This window comes from Hypanus sabinus, chromosome 12 (genome assembly GCF_030144855.1).
Source record: "Hypanus sabinus isolate sHypSab1 chromosome 12, sHypSab1.hap1, whole genome shotgun sequence".
Taxonomy (NCBI): Eukaryota; Metazoa; Chordata; class Chondrichthyes; order Myliobatiformes; family Dasyatidae; genus Hypanus; species Hypanus sabinus.
In genome coordinates this window covers 106214947-106238861 of record NC_082717.1, presented here as the reverse complement: position 1 = coordinate 106238861, position 23915 = coordinate 106214947, and the positions used below count along the sequence as shown (strand labels likewise).

Sequence of the window (23915 nt, the reverse complement as noted above, 5' to 3'; positions counted from 1 at the left end):
AAGATTTTTACAAAAGATGAACTGAAATGAAAACACAAAGTGCTGGAAACACTCACAGCTCAGTCTGCATCGGCTGAGTATTTTCAACATTTTCTGGCTTTATTTTAGCCACACAGGTATGTTGGTTTTTACACAGAGACAGGTAACTGACTCTGTACTATATGACCTGTACACCCCTATAGTGAACTGAACGGAATCAATGGAAACACACCAGACCACACTGTACGGAAACATTCATCAGGGAACTCTAAGGGCTTTACAGCACCAAGTCCTTCACGACCAGGACACAGAAATATAAAACTCTCCACACTATGCAGTGAGCACACAGACCTGTACATACCCCACACTCTACTCCACTGTTAAACACCAGTACAAACCGGCACTTCAATGACAGAGAATAACACAACACTGGTACTGGACTGGGATTCATGGAATTGATCAGATAAGAACAAAGAAACAACATCTCCTGGTGGGAGAGTCAAGAACAAGGGGAAATGGGCTGAAAGTTAGAGACAGTCTGTGGAAGGGAGATGTCAGGATGGCAGATGGGGGAAATTGAAACCAATAGCAATTTTAAAGTGAATAAGATGAGTGGATAAGACAGACAGGGGAAAGGCAAGGAGTGAGGAAGGTCTGATAGAGTGAAGTGCAATAGTTTTAATATAGGAAGCTTGACAAGTCAGGAAGATGAACTCAGGGCATGGATTTGTAAATGAGACCGAGATATTCATTACAGAACACGTTTAAGGAAGTGGCAGGACTGGCAGCTCAATGTTCCAGGGTACAGAGCCACAGGCAGGATGGAGAAGGAGTTAAGAGAGGAGGGGGAGTTGCATTTTTGTTTGGGGAGAACATCACGATGGTACTTAGAGAGGATATTCCAGTGGAGCTTTAATCCCACCCTTTACCTCCTGTCAGTCAGTCAATACTCTGTCCATGCTAGTATCCTTTCTGTAATACCATGGGCTCTTAACTTGTTAAGCACCCTCATGTGTGGCACCTTGCCAAAGGCCTTCTGAAAATCCAAGTACACAACATCCACTGATTCTCCTTTGTCTATCTTGCCTCTTATTTCTACAGAAGTCAACAACTTTATCAGGCAAGTTTTCCCCTTAAAGAAACCATGCTGACTACAGCCTATTTTATCAAGTACCTTCAAGTACCCCAAGATCACATTTTTAACAATCAACTCCAACAGCTTCTTATCACTGAGTTTAGACTAACTGTCCTATAATTTACTTTGTTCTACCTTCCCCCATTCTTGAAGAGTGGAGTGATGTTTGCAATTTCCAAACCTCTAGAATCATGCCAGAATCCATTCATTCTTCCAAGGTCATCATTAATGCCTGCGCAATCTCTTCAGGAATCTCTTTCAGAATCCTCGGGTGGAGACCTACCTCAGATCCATTCAGTTTCCCAAGAACATTCTTCCTAATAATGGCAACTTCACTCACTTCTGACTCCTGCCATTCTTGAACTCCCAGCATACTGCTCGTGTCTTCCACAATGAAGAATGATGCAACTTACTTATTCATTTCTTTTGCTGTTTTCAGCATGGTTTGACAGCAGTTCGATATCCACTCTCGCCTCTTTTTTACACTTCATTTATCGGAAGAAACTTTTGGTATCCTCTTGAATATTATTGGCTAGCCTACTTTACTATTCCATCTTTTTCTTATTTATGGCTTTTTAGTTGCCTTATGTTGGTTTTTAAAAACTTCATTATCCTCTAACTACTCACTAATTTTTCCTCTATTAGACACCCTCCTCTTGGTTTGACTACTACTCTTGTCAACTGTGGTTGGATCATCCTGCCTTTAAAATAATTCTTCTTATTTGGCATATATATATCCTGCTCCTTTTGAATTCCTCCAAGAAACTCCAGTCATTCCTACTCAGCTGTCATAATGCCTACTAGTTTTCCCTTCCTACCTTGGTCAGCTCCTCTCTCATGCCTCTGTAGTACCCTTCAATCCACTGTACTACTGATACACCTGACTTTAGCTTCTCCTTCTCAAACTTTGATTACTAGCTCCTTGGGGTTCCTTTACCTTAAACTCTCTGATCAATTCCAGTTCATTGCACAGCTCCCAATCAAAAACAGCTGATCCCCTAGTGGGCTTTACCGCAAGCTACTCTAAAAATTTATCTCATAGGCATTCTACAAAATCTCCTTTTTGGAACCCAGCACCAACTTGATTTTCCCAATCTACCAGCATATTGTACACCACATCTTTGCTACTGTTCAGAGATCAGTATATAACTCCCATCAGGGTCTTTTTACCCCTGATCAGCACTGGAAAGAAAGATGAGAAATCGGAGAAAGAAGGTGGAGGGAGAGGAGGATGAAGTACATGGTGGTATGTAATAGGTGAAACGAGGTGAGGGGAAGTGGGTGGAATAAAGATCCATGACACTTCACGCACTCTTGATTGTTTCAATTACTTCAAGTTCCCTGACCCTGATTTTCACTAAGTCTCCGTGTCTACATCTTTGGCAAGGACTCTCTGGCATGCACTGATGACCCCTTCTCCCATCTTCAGCCCTCCTCCTCTTCCCTGATATCCTGCTCTGCTTTTCTACCTGCTCAGGATTTTTTTATTGCTAACTACCAATAAGATATCAACTGTCTCGATTGTAACACTCCTCCCCTCCATTAAGGAGCACCAAGCCATTGTGTCCCACACCATCACCAACCTTATCAACTCTGGGGATCTCCTATCCACTGCCACCGACCTCATAGTTCCCTCACCAAGCACCTCCTGTTTCTACCTCCTACCCAAGATCCATAAACCTACTTGTCCAGGTGGACCCATTGTTTCTGCTTGTTCCTGCCCCACCAAACTTATATTTGAATACCTTGAACAAGAGAAAATCTGCAGATGCTGGAAATCCAAGCAACACACACAAAGTGCAAAAGAACTCAGCAAGCCAGGCAGCATCTATGGAAAATAATAAATTGTCGACTTTTCAGGCCAAGACCCTTCAGCAGGACTGGAGAAAAACAAGATGAGGAGCAGAACTAAAAGATGGGGGTGGGGTCTGTCTCTCCCTCCCATCCCCCCACCTTTTAACTCTACTCTTCATCTTCATTCTCCAGACCTGCTGAAGAGACTGAGCCCAGTACTCTTTTCCATAGATGCAGCCTGGCCTGCTGAGTTCCTCCAGCATTTTGTGTGTGTTGCACTGGATTGCCAGCATCTGCAGATTTTCTTTTGTTTGTCTTTTTATCCTTGCAGTTTCTAAGCTCTACACACAATGATGCTACACCTTCTGATCCTATGTCACCTCTTTCTAAGGATTCGATTTCATTTTTTACCAAAAGAGTCACACCACTTCCTCTGTCAATCTGTCAGTTCTTTTGATACAATGTGTAAATGAAAACATAAAGCTCCCAGCTATGATCTTCTTTCAGCCACGACTCAGTGATGCGAACAACATCATACATGCCAATCTCTAACGGTGCTACAAGTTCAAACGCCTTATTCTATATACTGCGTGCATTCAAATGTAACACCTTCAGTCCTGTATTCATCACCCTTTTTGATTTTGTCACCCTTCTACATTGCAACTCATCCCATTTTACCCTCGCATCAGCCTCTCCTTGCTAGCAGTCTCACTATACACAGCCTCTGATTGTGAACCAACTAACCCATCCTCAGCCTTATCACTCCAGTTCCCACCCCCATGCCAAACTAGTTTAAACCACCCACCACCCCTGACCAGCCCTAGCCAACCTGCCCTCAAGGATATTGGTCCCCCTCAGGTTCAGGTGTAACCCATCCCTTTTCTGCAGGTCATATCTTCCCCAGAAGATTTCCAGTGATTTAGAGATCTGAACATCTGTCCCCTGCACCAGTTTCTCAGTCCTGCATTCATCTGCCAAATCATCCTAATCTAATTGCTTACAGTCAGCAATTCAGGGAATACTAATTCAGAGAATCTTTCCATCTAGCTCCCTAAAATCTTTCTTCAGGACCTCTTTACCTTTCCTGCCTATGTCATTGGTGACGATGACCTCTTGCTGCTCACTCTTCCCCTTTGGAATGCTGTTGACTCCACCAGATACATCCCGAACCCTGTCACCTTGCAGGCAACATATCATCTGGATATCTCTATTGCGTCCCCAGAATGTTATCTCTTTTTATTTAACGAAGGAATCTCCTGTCACCTCGCTTCCCTTCTGAGCCACGGTACCAGCCTCAGTGCGAGAGACCCGGTCACTATGGCTTTTCAGTGAAACATCGTCCCACACAACAGCATTCAAAGTGCGATACATATTCTTGAGAGGAACGGCCACAGGGGTACTCGGCACTGACTGCCAATTTCTTTTCATTCTCCAGACAGTCACCAGCAACCTATGGATGACCTTCTGCCTGTAACTCCTGCCTATCACTTCCTCGGTCTTCAGCAGGAGCCGCAGGTCATCGAGCTGCAGCTCCGGTTCTTTAGCACGTGCACTGAGGATCTGCAGCTCGGTGTACCTGGTGCAGATATGGTTATCCGGGCGGCTGCTGGTCTCCCAGACTTCCCACATATTACACTTACGGCTCCCAAAGCCATTTTCACTGCACTAAACGAGGAATGAAGAATAATAAGAAGAAATAGAAGCTCTATCTGATACTTACTTCGCCCAAGCCTGATGAGCCAAAACCATTCTGACAATGGCCACTCCACTTGCCCCCGCTTTTTAAAAAAATTTTCAGCCGCGTTATCTGAGTGAAATCGACGCTTCTTCTCGAGTTCCCGCTCGCTGCTTGGACGCAGTCCCATTGTGCCTCACACAGCTTGGTTACTTCAATACACCACTCTCTTCTAAAGTGTAACAGCAGAATGCTCGGTAAATCTTTGAGAGCTTTCGGGCTCCTGAAAGTAGTGGCGGCTAGAATTTACTGGGAGGAGGAGGAGGAGGGGGAGCAGGGAGTCAGACCTGGAGGATGTGGCTACAAATGAAAGATCAGCAACATGTGGAAACCGAGTGACTGAAAAACGTTGTTTCTTTTTGCAAAATGCTGTTGGAAGTTGGCGGGTCAAACGACATATATGGAGAAGAATAAACAGTCGACAAAACACTTCATGATACTTGGACTGTTTATTCCTCTGCTAAAATACTGCCTGACCTGCTGAGTTCCTCCAGCACTTTCTGTGTGTTATTCTATACTTCCAACATCTGCGTTTGTAAGTGGGTTATACGTTGACATTTGACACACGGAATGTTCGTTGATTATGAGTATATTGTTTATGGGAGCTTGCTGAGTTTTCTGCATAAAAACATTGACTATTATTGAAACGTGCGTGTTACGAGGACTGGTACATGAATACAGTTAAATGGCACTGTGCTTACCCAGCAGTCTCCACACTTCAGAAAGTGCCGTCGGCGACCCAGCGATGAAATGCGCAGGCGTAAGGGTCGCAGAAATACCACGCTGACGCTCAGTGGACAAAAGACTCTGGAGGATCGACATCAGGTAGGAGCGGGGTTGTGGGTGGGAGATTTCATTCGCCCTGGTGTCCGCACTCTGACTGAGGAACAATTGCAGTCAGCTCCCGGTACACAGTGGGATTGGTCCCGGTGATTTCCATCACTCTGAACCTGACGATCCGTATCCTGAATCAGGGCAGAGCTTTTGCTGATGGGCAAAGGAGCTGGCGCCATTTCTGTGGCGCATGCGCATCGTTGGGACCGTGACGGGTTTCTTGTCAGTGGGGCTTTCTGGGTATAGAGGCAGCCATGCATCGTACTTCCGGCGCCTCCTCGCATGTTCTTAAAGTGTGTTTGGGAAGCACATGCGGAGGGAATGCGAGCAGATAGATCTTTCAGCATTTCGAGCTCCAGCTCCGGGTATCTAAACCCGAGGATTAGGAACGGCACAAAAGGCAGACAGACAGACAGACATACTTTATTGATCCTGAGGGAAATTTGGTTTCGTTACAGTCGCACCAACCAAGAATAGTGTAGAAATATAGCAATCTAAAACCATAAATAATTAAATAATAATAAGTTAATCATGCCAAATGGAAATAAGTCCAGGACCAGCCTATTGGCTCATGGTGTCTGACACGAGGCAGGAGTTGTAAGGTTTGATGGCCACAGACAGGAATGACTTCTTATGACGCTCAGTGTTACATCTCAGTGGAATGAGTCTCTGGCTGAATGCACTCCTGTGCCCAACCAGTATATTATGGAGTGGATGGGAGTCATTGTCCAAGATGGCATGCAACTTGGACAGCATCCTCTTTTCAGACACCACCGTCAGAGAGTCCAGTTCCACCCCCACAACACCACTGGCCTTACAAATGAGTTTGTTGATTCTGTTGGTGTCTGCTACCCTCAGCCTGCTATTCAAGTTAGAATCTTCGTTCGAGATTAACTTACAGTCAACCAGTTAGGAACAAATTCCTTCCATAGGCTTTAGTACTTGAGAAAATGACCTTTGTTCTACCCCCTCTTGTTCTGGGCTATTGAACTCTTAAGAAGGTGTTTTGTACCATTCTTTCTTGGTCCATAAATGATGTCAAACAGCTTAGTCCTGGGTAATAAGTGACATATAGATTTCACATCACAGAACTGTAACACTTCAATGAAAAGGCTACTGCCTCCCCTTCATATTCATTGGCATTGCTGTCAATGAGTTCACCACTGTCAGTCACCGGGGGTGAAGGCGGCAGTCAGAGTAATTAGAAAGTCTCTGGGATCATTCATGTAATATCTTGTGCTCTTTCTGGCGCTGTGGGATATGAACTTGAAATAATACTATTGGAGAAAGACAAACTGAGCCAAGTCACAGAATGAAGACAGGCAGAAATGGCCCATTCTGCTACAGACTGAATAACAGTCAGAGAATTTGCTGGTCAGTCCAGATTCCTGATCCGTGCCTCCAACTTGTGTTGAACCTCACTGTAATAACACTGTGATGACAGAGTTCAGCATAGAGACTAAAATTATTTCATCTGAAATGCTGTCCTTCTCCCATTGATGTATTTTGTGAATCTTTTTACAGGTTAGAAACGGCAAAAAATTTATGTACAGGAATCTCAAACACAACAACACATCAGTGTTGGCTGACTCTGACCAGATATTTCCTTTCTTACATTGGTTGTTGATCCTTGAAGATGTATCTCATCCCAGCTGGAAACGTGCTTTGTGTCTAAAATGAAGTTTTCTGTTGTAACTCAGTGAAATCCACTGGAATCGGGGGCTGAGGACTCACCAGAATTTGTTCATTAGAGAGAAGCTCTTCAACTGCATTGATTGTGCGAGGGATTCACTACGTCTGATTTCTGGAGTATTGATATCAGTCTGGGAAGAGATTCATTCACTCAGCTGACACACAGACATACCAGTGGAGTATTGATACACAGTGGGGAGAGGCCATTCACCTGCTCAGACTCTGTGAAGGGATTCACTCAAGTCATCTGATCTACTGGCACACCAGTCAGTTCACACTAGAGAGATGCCGTTCACCTGTTCAGTCTGTGGGAAGGGATTTCCTCAGTCATTTCAGCTGAAGGTGCATCAACGAGTTCACACTGGAGAGAAACCGTTCACCTGTTCTGTGTGTGGGAAAGGATTCACTCAATCATCCAATCTACGGAGACACCAATCAATTCACACCGGGAAGCGTCCGTTCACTTGCACAGTCTGTGGGATGGGATTCATTCAGTCATCTGACCTCCTGTCACACCAGTCAGTTCACACTGGGGAGAAGCCATTCATCTGTTCAGACTGTGGGAAAGGATTTCCACGGTTATTTCAATTGAAGGTACATCAGCGAGTGCACTCGAGGGAAAGGCCATTCACCTGCCCAGACTGTGGGAAGGGATTCACTCAGTCATCTGAACTAAAAGTACATCAACGAGTTCACACTGGGGAGCGGCCATTCACCTGTTCAGACTGTGGGAAGGGATTCGCCCACTCATCTAACCTACAGACACATCAGCGAGTTCACACCGGGGAGAGGCCATTTACCTGCTCAGTCTGTGGGAAGGGATTCACTCAATCATCTCAACTACTGGCACACCAGTCAGTTCACTCTGCGGAGAGGCCATTCACCTGCTCAGACTGTGGGAAGGGATTCACTCACTCATCTAACCTACAGGTACACCAGCGAGTTCACACCGGGGAAAAACCATTCATCTGCTCAGATTGTGGGAAGGGATTCACTCAGTCATCTCAACTGAAAGTACACCAGCGAGTTCACACGGGAGAGAGACCATTCACCTGCTCAGAATGTGGGAAAGGATTCACTCAGTCATCCAACCTACAGACCCATCAACTAGTTCACACTGGGGAGAGGCCATTCACCTGCTCAGATTGTGGGAAGGGATTCACTGAGTCATCTCAACTGAAGGTACATCAGCGAGTTCACACTGGGGAGAAACCATTCACCTGCTCAGACTGTGGGAAGGGATTCTCTCGGTCATCTAATCTTTTGGCACACCAGCGAGTTCACACCGGGGAGAGGCCGTTCACCTGCCCAGAGTGTGGAAAGGGATTTACTCAGTCATCAAATCTACTGACACACCAGTCAGTTCACACTGGGGAGATGCCGTTCACCTGCTCAGACTGTGGGAAGGGATTTCCACGGTCATTTCAACTAAAGGAACATCGGCGAGTTCACACTGGGGAGAGGCCTTTCACCTGCTCAAACTGTGGGAAGGGATTCACTCACTCATCCCACCTACAGACACACCAGCGAGTTCATACAGGAGAGAGGCCATTCACCTGTTCTGTGTGCGGGAAGCGATTCACTCAGTCATCCAACCTACGAAGACACCAGTCAGTTCACACTGGGGAGATGCCGTTCACCTGTTCAGACTGTGGGAAGGGATTTCCAATGTCATTTCAACTAAAGGTACATCAGCGAGTTCACACTGGGGAGAGACCATTCACCTGCTCAGATTGTGGGAAGGGATTCACTCAGTTATCACATTTGCAGACACATCAACGAGTTCATACAGGAGAGAAGCCATTCACCTGTTCCGTTTGTGGGAATGGATTCACTCAGTTGTGCAACCTGCGGACACATCAGTCAGTTCACACTGGTGAGAAACCGTTCTCCTGCTCTGAATGTGGGAAGAGATTCACTCAGTCATCCAACCTTGTGACACACTACAGAATTCACACTGGGGATAAAGTTTAAATAAGCTGCTTACTGGATGTTTAACCATCACAGTTGCTGAATCCAGATGCAAGTTCAAAAGTGACTGTTGGTGTTGAACTCTGCAATTATTGCTGCTGCTCATCACACCCAGTTCTGCACCCTGGTCACTGGGCATGGGAGGAGTTTCTTCTGCTGATGTTCACCTTTACTGGGACTGGAGTTTCATGTTCTGGATCTGTGACTAATAAATCAGTTCTATTTTACACTCTGTCTCAGGGACTGAGTAAATCTGCAACACACCCTGTGTACAGTAGGAAGTCTACTCAGCCCAGCTGGTCCCTGCCATGTGTGCTGTTCCACAGCAATCCTTTTAAATCCATCCCTGCCGTTCACCTCTCACACTCCTTCTGGTGATGGGTTCCAAACAGTCACCACTCTATGGGTGAATTTCCTGCATGACTGAAGAATAAGATAAGCTGACATGCTCTTTGCCTCTCAAATATCTGGGCCGAGGAAGAATGACATTGATAGATAACCTGGTCCTTCCCAGATCTATTTAACATTTCACTGCTTCTAAGTGGCTATGTCTCACATAGCTGGGTTGTTAGAATACACAAATGTGTTGTGAAATCTGAAGGCGGAGTGGGGAACTGTTACTTGGACGTTCAGTGGAGTCGGGTGAAGAACTAGAGAGTCAGCACAGGGCAGTGTTTGGGGCTGTGGACAGTGGTAGGAGTAAGAGAACAGAATGGGGGCATGGCAACAAATGATGGTATAGCAATATTTGGAATCTGATTGACAGAAAAAAGCAATTGACATTTCTGGCTGAGACCCTTCATTAGCACAGGTCATCTACAGATTTTCTTGTTAGTTCTGAGTTTCTGTGGCAGTGAGAAACTATAAGATAAGTTACAGATAAATAGTCAATGTGATTTTCTGCCAATTGAAGTGGAATATTGAGATCATGACCAATGTTGAGAACCACCTGATGTCCATACCTTGGTAGATTATAGGAATAGTCGAGACTGAGGCTTGAAAGAAAGAACTGGGTCCAACATCCAGTGAATTAAAAAGTCAGTAAGAGCTGAACGAGAAAACGACAAGCTCCTTGTGTCACTTGGTTCTTTAGCAAATCACCTCTGTTGAATGTCATCTGATTTGGGATCCTTCTGCTAAGTGAGACCGTTGTTTCTTCTGTCTGCGTGTACCATGATAACAAACACCTCTGTCTAGGGTAACAAGTGACCTTTAGCATTCACACCACAGAAGTTCCACATGTCACCAACCTCCAATGAGAAAGTCTAATCACCTCCCCTTGACATTCATTGCCATTGCTGAGTTCACCACCGTCAATCACCCCAGAGTCACAGTGATCAGAAAGTCTCCAGGAGCAGCCGTGTAAATACCGTGAGCTCCAAGCAGGGCAGTGAGGCACACCCAGAGCTACTAAGCCGTAACAATGGATAGAGACAAACTGAGTCAAATACGTGACCAGCAGCATCGTCCCATTATGATACAGATAGGTAGAATTTGATGCCGAGTCCAGATACCTGACTACGACCAGGCAGAAGTTGAGAATTTGTTTGTAACAGGGTGACGTTGGAGATCACCCTGAAATGCTGTCCTTCCCCCATTGATGTTCTTAGTAAACTGTTTACAGGATAGAGAAAAAGAACAAAGAAGTTGTGTATGAATATCTCAAACACATTGATTCTGCTCTGATTGTTAGCCAACCAGCACTTGAATACTACAGATCTTTGAATGTGGCATTGCAGATGTTAGATAGCATCAGGTTTGATACCACACCAGTCGTACCAAAGAGAACCTGGAGGTGTGTTCAGTGTAGGGGCGAAATTTGGATTAACCAACCTGGAGATAAATCTTGTAAATAGTCTTTGTGTTATTGAAGGAGTGAAAAGATATTTTCTTTGTAACACCAAAGTTACAAAGGGAAGTTGGTGGGGGGGGGGGGGGGGGGGTCTCTATGTTATCTGATCTGACAATGCATTAGTAAGTTTATAGCGAGGAAAATTAATTCACCTGTTGTGTGTGGAAAGGGATTCAGCCGTTCATCCATCTTACAGACACCAGAAAGTTCAAAGTGGGGAATATGTCATAAACCTGCTCGGTGTGTGGGAAGGGATGAAATTCAGTCTTCCAACTACAGTGACACCAGCGAGTTTGCACTGAGGAGAGGCCAGTACGAGGGATGGGACAAACTCTGTCATCCAGCTTAAAGATACATCAGGGAGCTCATGCCACGGTCAGACAGTACACCTGTTCTGACCATGGGGGGAGATTTATACAGTAGTCCAACCTGAACACACATAAAATTCACATCAGGGGAGGTCGTTCACCTGCTCCACGTGTGAGACGGAACTCATTGAGTCACCTGAGCTATTGACACATCAGAGAGTTCACACCAGGGAGAGGCTGTTCACCTGCTCTTTATGTGTGAGGGAATTTCCTCAGTCATCCCACATGCAGACACTTGTGAGTTCACACCAGGGAGTGGCCATTGACCTGCTCAGACTGTGGGAAGTTATCTCACTCTCTGAGGCAGAACGTTCTGTTGTCAGTAAGGGCCTCACCTTTGTCCCCCGCTCCCAAACTAGTGAGATTTGCGCCCTCTGTGACTCCGAGTTCTTCTGCCATCTCTGTCTCAGTGCCTACTTGTTTGGTGACAACTCTCCAACCTGCTCCAATGACCCTTCTCCCATCTTTAACCATCCTTCTCTCCCTGGACTCCCTGCTTTGGTCCTCTGCCTGCTCTGGATCTTTTCAGTGCCAATTGCAAATAGACAACAGACAATAGGTGCAGAAGTAGACCATTCGGCCCCTCGAGTCTGCACCGCCATTCTGAGATCATGGCTGATCATTCACTATCAATACCCAGTCCCTGCCTTGTCCCCATATCCCTTGATTCCCCTATCCATCAGATATCTATCCAGCTCCTTCTTGAAAGCATCCAGAGAATTGGCCTCCACCGTCTTCCGAGGCAGTGCATTCTACACCTCCACAACTCTCTGGGAGAAGAAGCTCTTCCTCAACTCTGTTTTAAATAACTGACCTCATATTCTCAATCCATGCCCTCTGGTACTGGACTCTCCCAACATCTGGAACATATTACCTGCCTCAATCCTATCAAATCCTTTAATTATCTTAAACGTTTCAATCAGATCCCCTCTCAATCTCCTCAATTCCAGCGTGTACAAGCCCAATCTCTCCAATCTCTCTGCGTAAGACAGCCCTGCCATCCCAGGAATCAACCTAGTGAATCTACGCTGCACTTCCTCAATTGCCAGAATGTCCTTCCTTAAACCTGGAGACCAAAACTGTACACAATATTCCAGGTGTGGTCTCACCAGAGCCCTGTACAAATGCAAAAGAACATCCTTGCTCTTGTATTCAATTCCCCTTGTAACAAAGGCCAACATTCCATTTGCCCTCTTCACTGCCTGTTGCACTTGCTCATTCACCTTCATTGACTGGTGAACTAGGACTCCTAGGTCTCTTTGCATTTCTCCCTTACCTAACTCGACACCGTTCAGACAATACTCTGCCCTCTTGTTCCAGCTTCCAAAGTGGATAACTTCACATTTATTCACATTGAATGACATCTGCCAAGTATCTGCCCACTCACTCAGCCTATCCAAGTCTCCCTGTAGTCTCCTAACGTCCTTTTCGCATGTCACACTGCCACCCAGTGGACATTAACCATCTAGACTTTAACACTCCTCTCTCCTATTCGAACCTCAGTCCTTCCGAACGCTTGGCTCTCACTCCCTGCCCACCAACCCTAACCTGACCATCAAACCCGCAGATAAGGGGAGTGCTGTAGTAGTCTGGTGGATTGACCTCTACTTTGCTGATGCCAGGTGACTACTGCCAGACACCTTTTACCCCTCGATTAGGACCCCACTAAGGAACAACAGGCCATTATCTCCCACACCATCACCAACCTTATTAATTCTAGGGACCTCCCAACCACCAACGCCATCCTCGTAGTTCCCGCTCTCCACACCTCTTATTTCTACTCCCACCTAAGATCCGCAAACCTGCCTGTCCAGGTAGACCTAGTTTCTGCTTGTTGCTGCTCCACCAAACTTGTATATGCATACCTCGACTCAGTTTTATCCCCCACCCCCACGCTGCCAGTTCAGTCCCTTCCTACCTACACTCATGACCCTTCACATGCTCTTGATTGTTTCAATGATTTGATGTTCCATGGCTGCCATCATCTTACTATCACCATGGATATCCAGTCCCTATACACCTCCAACCCCACCAGGAAGTTCTCAAAGCACCCCATTTCTTTCTGGACACCAGACCCACCAGTCCCCTTCCACCACCACTCTCCTCTATCTGGCAGAACTTCTCACTTTCAATCATTTCCCCTTCAGCTCCTCCCATATCCTTCAAACAAAAGGTGTAGCTATGGGCACTTGCATGTGTCCCAGCTATGCCTGCCTTTTTGTCAGCAATGTGAAGTGGTCTATATTCCATGCCTACACTCCCCAACTTTTCCTTTGCTACATCAGTGACTGCATTTGTGCTGCTTTCTGCACCTATATAGAACTCGCCAACTTCATCAACTTTGCCTCTAACTTCCACCCTGCCCTCAAATTTACCTGGTGCATTTCTAACACCTCCCTCCCTTTTCTTGACCTCCATGTCTCTATCTCCGGAGACAGCTTATCTACTGCTATCTTTTATAAACTCATGGATTCTCACAGCTCCCTGGACTATAACTCTTCCCACCCTGTTACTTGTAAAAATGCCGTCCCCTTCTCTCAGTTCCTCCATTTCAATGCACTGCTCTCAGGAAGAGGCTTTTAATCCCAAAACTAAGAAGATGCTCTCCTTCTTCAAAAAAAAAGGGGCTTCCCCTTCTTCCACCATCAGTGCTGCCCTCACCCACATTTCCATTTCACGATCGCCCCTCCTTCTCCTGCCACCCCTCCAAGGATAGGTTTCCTCTTGTCCACACCAGCCTCCACGTCTAGAACATAATTCTCTGTAATTTCCACTATCTCCAATGGGATCCCCACCACCAAGCACATCTTGCCCTCTTCCCACCCCCCAGTTTCTGCTGCTTTCTTCAAGGATTGTTCCCTGCACAACTCCCTTGTCCATTCATCCCCCCCCATTGATCTCCCTCCTGACACTTATCCTTGCAAGCAGAAGAAATGCTATGCCTCCCCCTACACCTCCTACATCATTACCATTCTGGGCCCCAAACAGTCCTTCCAGGCGAGGTGATGCTTCACCCGAGTTAGTTGTAATCATCTATAGTATTCAGTGCTCCTGGTGTGGCCTCTTGTAAAATGGTGAGACCCTACAGAGATTGGGGGACTGCTTCGCCAAGCATCCACTCTCCATCTGCTCGAAAAACCAGGATCTCACAGAGATCACCCATTTTAATTCTACTTCCCATTCCCATTCTGACATATCAGTCCATGGCCTCATCTACTGCTGCAATGAAACCACACTCAGGGTGGAACAGCAACTCCTTGTATTCTGTCTCGGTAGTCTAATGTCCCCTCCACTTCACCATTCCCCACACTCCCCTTTTCATCTCTCACCTTATCTCCTTACCTGCCCATCACCTCCCTCTGTTGCTCCTGCCCTTTCCTTTTTTTCCATGATCTTTTGTATTCTCCTGTCAGATTCCCCCTTCTCCAGCCCTTTTATCTCTTTCATCAATTGACTTCCCAGTTCTTTACTTCATGCCTCCCCCCTTCCAGTTTCACGTATCACCTACTACCTTGGATTTCTTCCTCCCCTCTCCCCACCTTCTTACTCTGACTTCTCATCTCTTTTGTCCAGTCCTGATATGATGAAGGGTCTCAGCTCAAAACTTCGACTGTTTACTCTTTATCATAAATGCTGAGTTCCTCCAACATTTTCTGTGTATTGCTTGGATTTCTGGCATCTGCAGATTTTCTCTTGTTTGATATTTCTGTTATATTTGTTGCAAGCATACGATTAAATCTCACTGCCAGAGCACGATTCCTCTTATTAAGAAAGCCAATAAGCTCTACTTCGGGTGTAAAACTGGCTACCAAAACAAAACCTGGGCCCCTAAGATGTACTGTTAATCTTAGAGCTCATCTCTGGTGTACTTGGAATTTAATGCTATTCGCTGTCCCGATGATATGGCAAGAACACAAAGATCACGTGATCTCATGTCCGCCCAGTGTGTCTGGTTTTCCTGCTTAAAACCAGAACTAGTTCAACAGCTCAATAGTTCCATTTAATATCAGAGAATGGATACAATACACAACCTGAAATTCTTGCTCTTCACAGACATCCACAAAAACAGAAGGATTCCCCAAAGAATGAGTGGCAGTAAAACAGTTTGAACTGCACAGCTCCCCTTCTCCCATGCACAAGAAGCAACAGCAAAGCATCAACCATCTCCCTACCCCTCAGCCAATATGTAAGCAAGAAGCATCAACACCCACCCCACGCCAAGCAAGCAGAGGCAAAGCCCCCAAAGGCAGGCCATGGTCTGCAGTAAAACAAAAAACACCTCACTGATTGCAATGTTCTCCGAGTCCTCTATCTTGAGAATTGGCAGCAAACTCTCCCCCACCATCCTGAGAAAGAGAGGGAAAGAGTGATTCTCCGAGTTCAGAGACCTCTGACAGCCGATCTGCTGTTCGGGATATTCCCTTTCCTCCCACAATGCTTCAGTCAGTGACAGCGGCATGGAATCGGCTTGTTCACTGGGCCACGGAGCCTCAGAACCTTCATGTTCCAGGCCGCATCCTTGGGATATTGAAAAATGGCTGGTTGGTGAGCCCGGGGAGCTAGAAACATTGCTGTAAAGAACCGTAGTTTGAGTGCAGCCCTAGGTCAGGAACTCTGACAGAAACCCATCTACCTTGAAAAAGGGAAAACAGACACTAAAGGAGGAATTCCTTTGAATACCCAAATCTCCCTTCAGCCTGGGGACCCATCCTGCATTACAATAGTCACTCAGTAGTGAAGTCACCAGAGACATTAGAGGGCAGATGAAGATACCATGATGTATTGGCCAGCAATGGGGAACGGCACTGATACAAATTTTGAATCCTTTATGTTGAGTTAAGCCTCACCTGATAACTCAATCTAAGTTAAATGACGGAAGAGAAAATCTGCAGATACTGGAAATGCAAACAACCCACACAAAATGCTGGAGGAACTCAGCAGGCCAGGCAGCATCTATGGAAAAAAAAATACAGTCGATTTTTCAGGCCAAGACCCTTCATCAGGACTGGAAAAAAAAGATGAGAAGTTAGAAGGTGGCAGGGAGGGGGGCAAGGGGAGGAAGAAACTCAAGGTGATAGGTGAAACTGGGAGAAGGGGAGGGGTGAAATAAAGAACTAGGAAGCTGATTGGTGAAAGAGGTACCATGCTGGAGAAGGAGGAATCTAACAGGAGAGAACAGAAGGCCATGTAAAAAAGGGTGAGGAACAGCAGAGGGAGGTGATGAGCAAGTAAGGAATTAAGGTGAGAGAGGGAAAGGGGAGTGGGGAATGGTGAAAGAAGGGAGGCATTACCAGAAGTTTGAGAAATCAATGTTCATGCCATCAGGTTGGAGGCTACCCAAACAGAATATGAGGTGTTGTTCCTCCAATCTGAGCGTGCCCTCATCATGGCAGTAGAAGAGACCATGAACTGACATGTCAGAATGGGAAGTGGAATTAGAGTGGTTGGCCACTGGAAGATCCTGCTTTTTCTTTCAGATGGAGCGTAGATGCTCGGCGAAGTGGTGTCCCAATCTACTTTGGTTCTCACTGACATACAGGAGGCCGCAATGGGAGCACTGTATACAGTAGGTGGTCCCAACAGACTCACGGGTGAAGTGTCACCTCACCTGGAAGGACTGTTTGGGGCCATGAATGGTGGTGAGGGAGGAAGTGCAGGGGCAGGTATAGCACTTGTTCCACTTGCAAGGATAAGTGCCAGGAGGGAGACAGGTGAGGAGGGTTGAATGGATAAGGGAGTCATGTAGAGAGTAATCCCTACAGAAAGCATGAAGTGAGGAAGGAAGGGTATTTGGTAGTGGGATCCAATTGGAGATGACAGTGTTATGAATAATTATATGCTGGACGCAAAGACTGGAGGAGTGATAGGTGAGGACAAGAGGAATCCTATCCCTGATGGGGTGAGGGCAGTTGTGTGCGAAATGCAAGAGGTACTGTTGAGGACCTGGTCCGGGACTTGGGTTTGTCAAAGGCAAAGGCAGAATTTCTCAGTCCAAGATTGCATGAATGGAATCTGTTGTCACCCAGCACAAAAATTTCCATAAAGGAATTCAATATATTTGAGACTGGTCTTTCCCAGAATAACTGATGCCAAGTTTAGGGAAGGCATTTTTGTTGGTCTGTAAATTGAACAGGTCACCAATAATGGGCAATTCAAATAATTTCTAGTGGCACCAGAGAAAAATCACATAGAAGGCAGTCAAGGATATTGTTGAAGATTTTCTTGACAACTACAGAGCACCAAACTACATGCAGCTGGTTGACAACATGCTTCAAGCATATAAAACCATGAAGTGCAACATGTCACTAAAGATTCGTTTTCTGCATTCCCGTTTAGATTTCTTCCCTGCAAATCTTGGCACTGTCACTGATGAGCTTGGTGAAAGGTTTCATGAGGACACTGCGATCATGGAGGAACTGTATCAGGGCAACTGGAATCAATCAATGCTGGCTGATTATTGTTGGACACTTAAGCAGGAAGTCTCAGACACTGAGTAGAAATGAAACCCATCAACAAAATGTTTTAACTTAGTTTACTTACCGCAAAGTGTCAGCACTATTATGCAATTAAATATGTTATATTCAATAAAAGTTAATTTATTGTTTCTCTGACTTCCTACACGAAATTATATTTGTGTTCAGCTTCAAGCAATATGTTGTAACCACACAATAATTCTGAGTAAGCAGCACTTTTGAAAAGATTTGCTGTCCAGTGTTATATGTTATTTCTAGTTAGTTATTGTCCATTTGAAATTGTGTGTTTCTCACTCCTTCACTGCGATCTTTAACTTCTCTTGGTCTGCTCATGTCCTTGGTGTCCATGTTGTATAAAGAGGAGCTACTCTTCCAGGAACCTTGCTCTGTCCAACTCCAGATTATCTTAAACCTTGGCATGCCACAGCAGCCATGGGAGGGTCCCTTGCTTTCACACTGAGGAGAGACTGTTCACCTGCTCTGTGTGTGGGGCGGAATTCATTCAGACACTGAACTACAGGCGCATCAGAGTGTTCACACTGGGAGGAGTCCTTACAACTGCTCTTTTTGTGTGAGAGAGTTTCCTTGCTCATCCCAACTGCAGACACACCAGTGAGTTCAAACCGGGGAGAGTTCACACATACCTGTCCTGTATGAGGAGGAAGTTTCATTTGATCATCCCACCTGCTGACAAATCACCAAGTTCACACAGGAGGGACAGTTTAATTAACTCTGTGTTGAACTTTTAACCATTATGTTTGGTGAATCCAGCTGCAAGTTGAAGAGTGACTGTTGGTGTCAGATTCTGCTGTTCATCACACCTGGAACTGAACCCTGGTCACTGGGCACGGGAGGGGTTTGTTCTGATCACATTAGCCTTCAGCTGGAAAGGAATTAATTATTGGGAATCTGTTACAAATAAATCACTTCTAGTTTAAATCATGTTCTTTAAATCAATTCTGTTTTAAATTGACTTGAGTTACACACACATACACAAAGTGTTGAAGGAACTCAGCAAGTCAGGGAGCATCAATGGAGGGCAATAAACCTGACGTTTCTCCCCTAATCAGCACCCCCTCTCCGTCTCAGGATCTCCCTCTAACCCCCAGTTTTTCAGGTTATCCCTCTCACCAGTCTTTGTGTTGCTCCCCAATCCTCTCCTCTACCCCTTCTCTCAGTCACTCCTCTTTCCTGCACCTCTGGGCTGCCCCCATTCTCCTTGATGAGCTTACCCCTTCACTTCACTAGGACACTCCCTTCTGTTTTCCTGTGGTTATTGGTTGACCCATTCCTCCACTCATTCTGGGACTACCCAATCCCTTCCTCACCACCTTCATCTCTTAGATCACCTCCTTCTCACAACCCCACAACTTCCATCACTGAGTCACCCCTACCTCTTCCAAATCACTGCTCACTCCTCTCTGGGTCACCCCTTCCCCATCCCCCTCAGCCTGTTCTGGTTTAGCCCTCTCCCTTCACAATGCCCACCCCCACCTATCCCTAGTTTTTGCACTTCTGCATCTGCTCTGTATGCAGCTCTTTTCTAAGCTTCTCCCCTTAACCCCACCCTCTATCCATCTCTGGGTTACCCTCTTGCCCAACACTCCTACCGTTTCTTGGTCAGTAGTCGGTTCAGGTCCACTTAAAACTTCTTCATTGCCTCTGTTGTGTTTTGTAATCCAAAACATAAAAACTAAATTGTGGAAAGAATAAATTATTTGAACAAAGAATGCTTAATCAAACTATATATACACACACATACAATATTACTGCAATATTAATAAATTAGTTTTTTTCTGCTTTGGAGTACTCTTCTTCAGGAGGGGCAGGTGGAATGCGTTGATCCACGTGCTGTATGTGGGACAACAGAGAAGTGGCATGGTAATTAAAATGAAATTGGACACTGGCTCAGTTGTTCCAGTAATTCCACAAAATGAGCTTGAATGGAGTTTCAAAGATACTGATCTGAATTCTGCAGATATCCGACTAAGAGAAAAGATAACTCCAGCAGGAAAGACATTCGTAACAACAACCAAAAAGAGGGCCAGCATTGTGGGGCCATGATTGTCTGAGACAACTAAACTGGATTGGAGTTTCATCCACCAGTTGCATACCACATTCCCTGTGGAAGAGTCAACTGGAAGTGTCAATAAAGGTAATGGATAATGCCACAGCACTGTACAGGGATGGCATTAGAAAACTCAAACATATCAAGTGTAAAACAGTGTTAAATAAAAAATGCCACACCAAGTTTTTAAAAGCCTGTCCAGTTCCTTATACCATCCATGATAAAGTAGCCAGTGAGCTGGATTACATGGAGACTGAAGGAATTCATTCCAAGGTTGAGTGGAGCCATGAGCAACACCAGTGGTCCCGGTAGCCAAGAAGCATGGGTCTGTCAGGATCTGTGTCACCATAAACCCTGTACTGAAAGTAGATCAATGTCCTCCACCCAGGATAGAGGATATCTTTGCAAACCCTTCTGGAGGAAAATACTTCAGCAAAGTGGAATTAGCTGAGGCCAACCTGCAAATTGATGATTCCAAAGTGTTTCTCACCATAAAAAACAAAAAAGGCTTTATCGCTATAATAAGCTTGTTTTTGGAATAACATCTGCTCCTGCACTCTGGCAGAAGGCTATGGACCACGTGCTGCAAGGATGCCCAGGCACTGTGTTAACTGAATGACACCATTGTTATCAGGAAGGATGGCAAGGAACATCTTCAAAATTTCAAGACAGTGTTAAAATGATTAGAAGATCATGGGCTCAGTATGATACAACAAGAGTGAATTCTTTAAACCAAGGATTACTTACTGTGGTCACTAAGTGGCAAAACTAATTCAAAATCCAAACAAAACAATTGCTGCTTGCCTGTGACCGTACAGACTTGTAACACTTCCATGATGTGCCCATGGCTCCAATGATTGCTCCAAACATCAAGTGTATCCTTTATTAGCATTAGCAAATATACAATTAAGCAAAGCTGAGCATTCTCTCAGCATTATTCGGTGGTCAGCAAAAGAGATGACCTTCGCTAGTCCCAGGCTACAAAGTGTCACAAAATAAGCAAGAATACATAACTTCTCTTTGCTTTTACCACACCCCCATTCGTGTGAGTGGTTACCATAAGGAAAGTAATGAATGCGGAATACAGAACAGAAAGCAAATAGAGAATAGATTCATGGATCCTACATTCCAGCCCCTTAATTATTATACTGTAATAATTACAATTACATGCTACTAAGGTACAGGAAACATGAAATCTCAACATTTACACAGATGTCCTCTTTCGGTAAGCATTCTCTCCTGGACTGAGATCTCCTCTGAAACCAGGTGGTCCCGCCTCACTGCATTCAGGAAAATCTGTCTTGAATCTCTGTTGCCAACACTCATTTAAGTGCAACACTAAAGCCCCATTAACTGTCAGCTCTGGCTGTGCATAGTCTTTTCCACCACTGTGGTCTCTTTTCAGTGGTCCAACTCAGCATTTTTCTGGTTGTGTAGAGTCCAACATTAACACTGCAAATTACTTGCAATGGTTCCAATGCCTTACATACAGTTACCCTGATCAGCAGCTCAATTTCAGTAAATAAACATGCTTCAGGTGAGACCATTCCTGAAGATTGCTCTGACGAGGAGTAGTACCCTTGTAGGAAGGCATAGGTGTTAGGCAGGTCACAATAGTTTTCCCTGTCTGAGTCAGCCACTTCCAATCCTGAAATAAAGTAGCTATTTACAACTTTCTCTTGGCCCACGGTGCATAAGAGAATGAATGGGTGTTCCTTTTCCTGTCAGGTTGAGCTTGTTCATGAGGCTCACTGTGCAGAACACTGCTGTATTTCCTTGATCTAGAAAAGCATAAGTAACCATTGTCTTGTTACTCTTCTTAGACTTCACCTGAACTGGAAGTTTACAATCATGATCACCAGCCTCTCTAAGGCCAGTAGATACCAGGGCGGTACTCGCTGCTGTGTTTGCTTCATTCATGGTTTATAACGAATCTACATCAGCTCCAGGCTCAGTTTCAGCTTCACGTTCCACAGTAGCCACAGAAGTGGCAAAACAGCTTCCTTTAGCTTGAGAATGAATTAGTGATCCAGTTCTGTGCACACCTTCACTTACTGTCGGTGATGTAGCTTTGTATCTTTTTCCAAATACTGGGTGTGTAGCAATCCTTACTTGCCTTTCAATAAAATCCACAATGTCAGTGACAGTAACCTTATGGTTGTGCCTTTCTTGCAGTTTACAAACTGTAGATCTCCATTTGTCCAGACTTCACTGGGGGATTTATTTACAACAATCCTTATATTAGCAGGCAGATCCTGCACATCTCCCATGGCACTGGAACAACTTCTAAGAAAAAGGCTGTGGTCTTGAAGAACTTCTACAGCTTCTGATTTAACATGTGGCCTAGAAAGAGGCTTTTCCATGTAGACCGCAGCAATTCTGTGCTCTACACCAAAATGTTCCTGTAGTAAAGCTTGGGCCTTTAGAGATCTTTGCTCCGGGCTGGCCCACTGGCAATGTTTGTCAAGCTCTCTAAGGTATCTTTCAGTGAACAGTTTGAGAAAATAAAGATGGTCACCATAATTATCAGTCTTGCATTCAAAAATAAATTGAATTCATTTGAAATGAAGATCTTCATAAATGGATTGCCATTGACAATTTAAATCTTTCTTTTAGGCAGAGATGCCATCTGTTCTTCTTGTATCACTATGCTTGTTATTTCCTTTTGTGTTCTCATGGCCTCAAGCGTGGCATTTAGACCTTTATTACCTGAAACACGAGTGTCTTCATACTGAAAATCAATATTCTCAGAAGCACCTTGTGTTACTGGACATGGCAAAGGTTCAGAGTACCTCCTTGGTGCAGGCTGAGAGTGAACTGCCCCTTGGGGTTCTAACTCATGACTCATACACATTTGTTCCTTAAAAGCCCTGCCATTGGATTTTCTCTGTTATACATCAACATTGAAGAATTGCTCCACTGGAGCATGTTTAACACTCACAGCACTTGAAGCCTTTGCACTTTAACTTTGGCCATCTTGCCTGCAATTTTCTCCTGCAACTTAAGCTGTTCCATTTTTCTCCAAAGCTAATTTTCCATACCTTTTTGGTTTCTTCAAAGCTGTTCCATGTTTTCTTCCTGGTCTCTACGAAGCCATTCTGTCTGTTCCACCAAGGCGTGTCTATCCCTCAGTATCTGTTGTATTGTGCATAACTCAGCAAAATCAGCCTCCAATTTAATCAGAATCAGGTTTAACATCACTGGCATACGTTGTGAAATTTGTTAACTTTGCGGCAGCAATACAATGCACTACATGAAAATAGAGAAAAAAATGAATGACAGTATCATCACAAGTCTGGGTGGAAGGTATGGAAATCCTGAGATGCCTAGTCATCAAGATCCCCCTCTCAGCTTTACCAGTATAGTCCAAAGGAAAGCTTATGAAGCAATACGTTTGGCACCAGCTTGGCTGCAGGAGCTGCCGGAAGGATGTTCAATGACGTCCAGCTGCCTCAGGGGCTCCACTCCGGATCTGCTGTCTGGGTTTACTCCCGTAGCCTTCACCTCTCCTGAGGCTGCCTATAAGGCATTGGGGCTATTAACCACCAGCTGGGGATCTAGTTCATGAGCACCAGGGCGTGTCCTACGTGCTGTGTATGCTGGGGCCAGACCTCCTCCCTGTCCTCTGTAGTTCAGCCTGAGCCTGAAAGAAGTTCAGTTACCATGTGTCACCAGCAAGGAGAAACTACATGAGGAAAAAGTATATATAAAATAGTTAAATTGGAACAAAAAGTGCCAAAACAGAAATTTAAAAAATGGCGAGCTTGTGTTCATGGGTTCATTGTCCGTTTAGAAATCGGATGGCAGAGGGGAAAATGCTGTTCCTGCATTGCTGAGTGAGTGCCTCCAGACTTCTGTGCCTCCGTCCTGATGGTAACATTGAGAAGAGGGCATGTCCTGGGTGGTGGGGATCCTTAATGATGGACACCCTCCCTAAGGCAATGCTCCGTGAAAATGTCTTGGATACTACAGAAACGAGTACCCAAGATGGAGCTGACTAATTTTACAAGTTTC

At 45.1% G+C, this 23915-nt stretch overlaps 2 protein-coding genes across 6 annotated transcripts in view; one reads left to right on the top strand and one right to left on the bottom strand.

The window, feature by feature from the left end:
* Window positions 1-5653: 5653 nt before the first annotated feature.
* Window positions 5654-23915, top strand: part of LOC132402415 (zinc finger protein 585A-like) — a 66976-nt gene continuing 48714 nt past the window's right edge. Inside the window, exons 1-2 of the mRNA XM_059985272.1 lie at window positions 5654-9137; window positions 11448-11597. Of these exons, the coding sequence (XP_059841255.1) occupies window positions 7455-9137; window positions 11448-11597 (1833 nt within the window). The 5' untranslated portion in view covers window positions 5654-7454. The remainder of the gene's footprint in view (window positions 9138-11447; window positions 11598-23915) is intronic.
* The window catches only part of LOC132403234 (zinc finger protein 585A-like), a 44505-nt gene continuing 29733 nt past the window's right edge, over window positions 9144-23915 (bottom strand). The window contains exons 3-4 of one of the 5 annotated variants that reach the window (XR_009515218.1): window positions 19444-23586; window positions 17907-18716 (exon numbers count right to left, since the gene is read on the bottom strand). The gene's annotated coding sequence lies outside the window, so the exon portion shown is untranslated. Of the gene's footprint in view, window positions 10755-17906; window positions 23587-23915 lie in introns of those variants that run through there. The other 4 variants (XR_009515221.1, XR_009515216.1, XR_009515217.1 and 1 more) reach the window with 4 other exon arrangements.